At 48.1% G+C, this 5681-nt stretch overlaps 1 protein-coding gene across 1 annotated transcript; it reads left to right on the top strand.

The window, feature by feature from the left end:
* The first annotated feature begins 217 nt into the window (after positions 1 to 217).
* Positions 218 to 5232, top strand: SPINK1 (serine peptidase inhibitor Kazal type 1). Its single transcript, XM_074916557.1, has 4 exons — positions 218 to 272; positions 1738 to 1778; positions 2389 to 2501; positions 5151 to 5232. The coding sequence occupies exons 1-4, from the start codon at positions 218 to 220 to the stop codon at positions 5230 to 5232; spliced, it is 291 nt and encodes a 96-aa protein (XP_074772658.1).
* Positions 5233 to 5681: the final 449 nt, after the last annotated feature.

Raw genomic sequence — 5681 nt, 5'->3', positions numbered from 1 at the left:
CTTGCGCACACCAATGAGCCATTTGCCACCTGGTCTTGTCCCCATACTTTGAATGTTGTCATCACAAGTCTGCTGGGTGGAGTTGGCCGTGCAGGGTGGTGCCAGAGACAGGACAAGGTATAAGGTCCCAGCATAGACTGCCAGAAGCCAGATCTCTGAAATCTGGAGAAGTGTTCCTTTTCCTCTTTGCTGGCCCCAGCAAAGCATCGCCTGGACCATGAAGGCAAGTGGTGTTTTCCTGCTCCTCTCCCTGGCACTCTGCTGCTACCAAGGTGAGTGCAACATTTTGCTTAGGAGCCATTTCCTCTCTTGGTAAAGCTCCCAGGTCTGTTGCGTGGGAAGGAAAGCCTGGGAACAGGCCAGCTGGTGCTGGGACCTTGCTGTGTCCCTGGGCAGGGAATGCTGGAGAATGCTGCAATGGCCAGAGTGCATTAAATCAGTGGTCTGTGAGCAAGGCTAAAGCAAAAGTTTTAAAAGGGTGTGTGGCACCTGCTCCCAAAAACGAGCAGTCCTGCTGGGCTGACACTCTTCCTTCAGGGCTAGGATTCGGCCTGGAGCTGGTGATTTCTAGGACAGTGCAATGCTTTTAGACTGAATAAGTGCTATTTTGGTTTTAGAAAAGCAAACCCAAGAAGATAGGAAACACATCTAGGCAAGGGAAAATGCAGCTCTCACTACCAAAGTCAATATTTAAGCCAACTGTGTTTTCAGAATCCCATATGGTACAGAGGGATGCAAACGTGAGCTGTTGCTGCTCTTCAGGTCCTGCTTACCAGGGATTTCTCTGTTAGTGGGTTCATTCAGAACAGGAAGGTGCTTCTGAAACAAGTCCTCCATCATCCTATTTACTGTGCAGCAGTTGCCACTGCAGAGCTGTCCGAGCACAAAATCTGGACTCATTTCAGATGAACTGAGCATGTAGTGAGCTATAGTTCCTGGATCTGGAGCAGTGCTAGTCCAAAGTAAAATCCCTGAAACATTAAACAGTGTGACTGTCAGGTCCTCAGCGCCAAACTGTTTCACTCTACAAACTCACTGCTACTGGGCTATACTGGTTGTTAATATAAACATAGTCTAAATCCTCCACATAGATGTCTTCTGGATCTATAAGCAACCCAAGGTCATCACTGCCTTTTGCCAAACAAATTCAGGTTGTTTTCAAAATACACCCACTGTATTTCCCACCCATACGATCCCAGCTGTCAGCTCAGGGCCAGCTTCTCCGTGGAGAAGCCCCCCAAAGTCACAGCTTGCTCCCGACAGTTTGGTGTGAGACTTCTGGGTCCAACCATTTCTTCTAGTAGACACCTTCAGCAACTTGTCTTTTGGTCTGGTTCCTTGTGGTACAAACCCACTGACACCAGAAAAATCACCCTGGAATTACTCCAGCACTGGTCCAGCATCAGCAGGAGTTTCTCAATTACCCATGAACACATGATAAGAGATAACAAAAGCCACCTTTGCTCCCTGGCAGCTGGCAGGGAAAGTTACGAGAAGTGCATCTGGCCTTGACAGGGCCTTGCCACCATCATGGTGTTTCTGCCAGAGGAAAGAAACAGATGCAGCAGGGAGGGACCCAGCTGCAAAATGGAGGAGATCCAAGGGAAGAAATTGTTTGCTGGGGCAAAGGTGTTTGAGTGAAGACATGTAGTCCTCACTTTGCTATGTCCCCCTTAAAACCAGGACAAGTGATGGGTGCTAAGGCATCTTCTCTCTCTCTCTCCACTCTTTCTCTAGGAAAAGCTGAGATGGATGGAGCTGCTGACAAAGGAACAGAGGTGAAGGCTCCTATTTTTGTGTAGCACACGGGTATGCCCGGCTTTAGTGAGACAGCACTAAACCATACACTGGGGAGCCAGCATTGCCAAATACAGTATAGTGAGCTGCTGGGTTGGGAGCCCAAAGATGCCAGTGCCTGGGAACCTCCTTCCACCTGCTGTGCCACAGCAAAATCCCAGTGATGGTACTGGTTTCCCACTGCATTTCCCCACACTCAGTGGAGGAAAACTGTTATTAAAGAGATGAATATTGGTGTTACCTGCCAAGATCAGAGCTCCTCTTACTCTCTGGCTTGCAAATGCAAGCGCAGGTATCGTAGCATGAGAATAAAAGCTGTGAAGAACATTATCAGGCACTGCCCATGGAGCATTACTTACTCAATATTGTTACTCCTAAGGGTATGCAGCAGTGCCTAGTGGAGCCAGTTGGCCAAGGGACTGCATGGTGACAGGCAGTCCCAGTGATTCTGAGAGTTCATAGCAGAGCTCTGAGCAAGCTGGGGCGGGTTATCAAGGTATACAAAATATGCACCTGCCTGTGAATGCAAAGCTCCCTTGGTAAATTGAAAGCATGTTTAATATTTTCAGCATTACCCTTTTGTGTCTCCAGGCAGCTTGTGGAAATTATGACCTAAAAAAAGGTTGTACAAAGATCTTTGACCCAGTCTGTGGCACGGACGATCTCCTGTATGGCAATGAGTGTCTGTTGTGCTTTCAAAACCTGTGAGTATCTGGACTTTCTGCAAGCCTAAATATCGTGCAGATGAGGGCTACCACATGTATCTGGGATTTCCTAGAAAGAAAGCTGTTTGCACACAGCTGGGTGGAGCATGGGCAGTGAGCCCGGCACATCTGGCATGAATCTGGCCTCCTGCACAGATGCTGCACCCGCTGCTCCGAGCATGTGGACTCTGCCTGCAAAGCAGGTCCGTTGCGTGTGGCTCGCAGCACACAAGCTGCCCACGAGCAGGGACCGCACGGCCAAAATCTGCCAACACCTGCAGCTGCCAAGCTGCAGCGATTGCTTGGACTGTGCTGGCGAGTGTCCAGGAACTCGGGCAAATGGCAAAGTCCTCAAAGTCTGCCCAGATCTAGCGTGTAGGCAGAAAAATGTTTTTTCAGGTGACCTCAGATGTGTGGTGGCTGAGGAAAAACTGTGTTTTTTCAACCCAGCAATTTATAGCTGAGCTCTTCTTTCTGTCTTCTCTGCCTATGAAAGGATACAATTTGCTCTGGGTATTTTTAAGAATGAGCCTTATATTTAATCTGTGCTGGTGCCAGATTTCACTGTCTTAGCAGAAGGCCGGGTCCAAATGCTAGCGATGTCTCTGGCAAGACTTGATTCGTTTCATCTGGCTTGAGCCCTAGATAATTTAGAGTGTATTTATACATTGGAAGCACTCTGGGTCAGACAAGTAAAGGAATTACTTACAGCTCAATGCTATTAGGTGGTTTGAAAATCTCCGTTGGGAAGATTGAGTCTTATCTGTAGCCAGATGTCCTGGTCGGCAGGGCTAAGGGAGCTTCACCCTTGACTTTACCTGGTGGAGGAAGGGATTTTTGGTGATCAGGCTCACACGCCCATCTGCCATCAGCAGAGACATCTCTAACAGAAGCTCAAATTCCAGCTTTTCTAACCCTGGATTAATGGACTTGTGGAGCCAAATTCTGCTTTTAGGAGCACTGCCTCCCAGCTAATTCTACAGTTACAAGGAACAGAGTCCAAATCACCAGGAAAAAGAGCCTGGATAAGAATTGTCGGTCTGGTTGTCTCCTCTTTCCTTCATTAACTCAGGCTGCTGCCCCATATTCTGCTCCTGGCCTGGTCAAATGCTGGTTTTACACTTTAAGGCTGAAGACGATGCAGTCAGGCAGAGACATGCTGAGCGGGATCTCCTGAACGAAGGCGCCACAGTTAATGACCCGGCGCAGCATGGCAGGGCGGTAATGACCACGCTGGAAGCCAGCAGCCCAGCACCAGCTGTCGGCTGTATTGTGCACCAGATGGGGGTGGGAGGTTCATCAGACACAACATTATTAGGGCTTTGGCCATGGACCAAGAGCGGAGTAAAGAGAGCGAGGAAGGTTTCAAAGCCAGCTACGCACAGAGCTGAGTGGCACCGAGGATGCTCCGTCTCCCCGGTGTGGAGCATGGCTTTGGAGGGGATGGGAGACTCCAGTGGTCACAAGAAGGAAAACTGGGGTACAAAAAAGAAAAAGACTGAGCCAGTGGTGTATCCAGAGCTGGTCAGGAATCAGGAGAGGGAAGGGATGGACAAGAAGCTGGTGCTGGCAGCCTCCTGGCATTGACAGGCGCTGCATCCCTGGACTTCAAACTCCAGTTTGTGCAAGCTCTCAGCAGCTGCAACTGGAAATGTGCTACTCCTGCGGATCAAAGCCCTGAGCCTTGCAGGTCCCCTGTAATATTCCCAAGCAAAGAAGTTTTGGGGTGAGGAGCAACAGCCACTTGGTCTCCTGGTCAGGGTGTCTGGGCCAGGCACCAGGACTGTGAAGCTGCCTGGAGCCAAATGTCTCAGGGGAGAGATTAACAGAGTGTCCTCATCTATAAAGCTTTGGTCCATGGGGAAAAGTCAGGTAGCCCAGAGGCAGGATGAAGTGTCATTTGCAGTGTTGTGTGTGCAACCGGTCTGACAAGAGCCGGAGGCCCTCAAGGAGACTGGGAATAACTAGTGCGAGAGCATCTGCAGCTGCGGTGTCTCACTTGTCACCTTTGGTCACTTCACTGTGACCAGTGTGCAAGATGCTTTTTGCAAAATACAAAGCAGCTTGAAAATCATCTTACCAGCATTTCTCTATGCACCTGAGAAATGTGTCTGTCTTTCCAAAGAGAATAACATCGTGATTCCACATAAAAACAGAACAATTCAGAGTAATTCAGTCCGCTACTGCACAAAAAATAATAACAATAATTTCTTGCAGGTGCCTTTTTAATATTTTTATCACTTTTGCTGCAGAAGCAATCAGGAGGGGAGGGTCCGAACAGTCCCAAGCAAGACACAATGGCAGGCATTTGTCTGTAAAAACCTACAAAACAAAGTCATAACCTTTATCATCTGCAGCCAGACAGGCATTAGAGGTTGTCTTAGTGCTGTCCTACAGCACAGAGGTGAATTACTCTGCCAGGATGTGTCAAGAAGCACCAGCTCTTGAGCTTATTGGAATTAATTAACACATGTCCATGGTAACCCTGAATTCCCTGTCAAGAATATGTGGCCTTACTTAGTGTGAATAACACTTAAATGATGATTTAAGCAGTATTTTCCTTTCTTTCTTTCTTTGTCCTCTGAGCCAGACTTTTCTGTGTATCAGGGACCTGAAGGCATCCTCTAGCATTTCTAACGTCTCTTCCAGGCAAAGAAACACTAATGTGCGCATAAAGAACAGGGGAATGTGCCAAAAGCCCTCTCCACGCTCCGACTCCGCTCAAAACTAAAAGATGCATCCGTTCCAAAGAAGATACCAGAAGGCTGTCCCTCACCTATACAAATGCCTAATAAAATGGAAGCATTGCCATGTCTTGCACTGGGATTTCTTACACACACAGCAAATCCCTTTCCCTGACACTGAAAATACCTTCCTGGAGAATATAGTTTGTTTTGGTAACGTCTGGGAGCAAACTACTGACAGAGTGCCAGGGACAAGGCTAAGACATGCCCAAGGAGAGAGCTGGGCTTTGGCATAACAAGGAGCATCAGAAATTTTATCATCACCTTTTAGCATCAGGAATTTTATTTTCCTTTCCTGAACGTCCAGCATCCAAGCAATAGGACATTTTAGCATTTTCATGACTTGCAATTACAGTTTCTAAATGCAGCGCATTAAAGCCCTTACTCCAGGGCTTTTGCCAGGAGGAAGAGTCCAAGTCACCTCCATGCTGACCTG

The sequence above is a fragment of the Athene noctua genome, chromosome 12 (assembly GCF_965140245.1).
Source record: "Athene noctua chromosome 12, bAthNoc1.hap1.1, whole genome shotgun sequence".
Classification (NCBI taxonomy): Eukaryota; Metazoa; Chordata; class Aves; order Strigiformes; family Strigidae; genus Athene; species Athene noctua.
This window is presented reverse-complemented; position numbering and strand designations above follow the sequence as displayed.

Excerpts from the sequence above, each read along its gene's own strand:
- SPINK1 (XM_074916557.1), top strand. The coding sequence starts at position 218 with ATGAAGGCAAGTGGTGTTTTCCTGCTCCTCTCCCTGGCACTCTGCTGC. Across the intron at positions 1,779-2,388 it reads CTGCTGACAAAGGAACAGAG|GCAGCTTGTGGAAATTATGA; the intron begins GTGAAGGCTCCT and ends TTGTGTCTCCAG. Across the intron at positions 2,502-5,150 it reads CTGTTGTGCTTTCAAAACCT|GCAAAGAAACACTAATGTGC; the intron begins GTGAGTATCTGG and ends CGTCTCTTCCAG.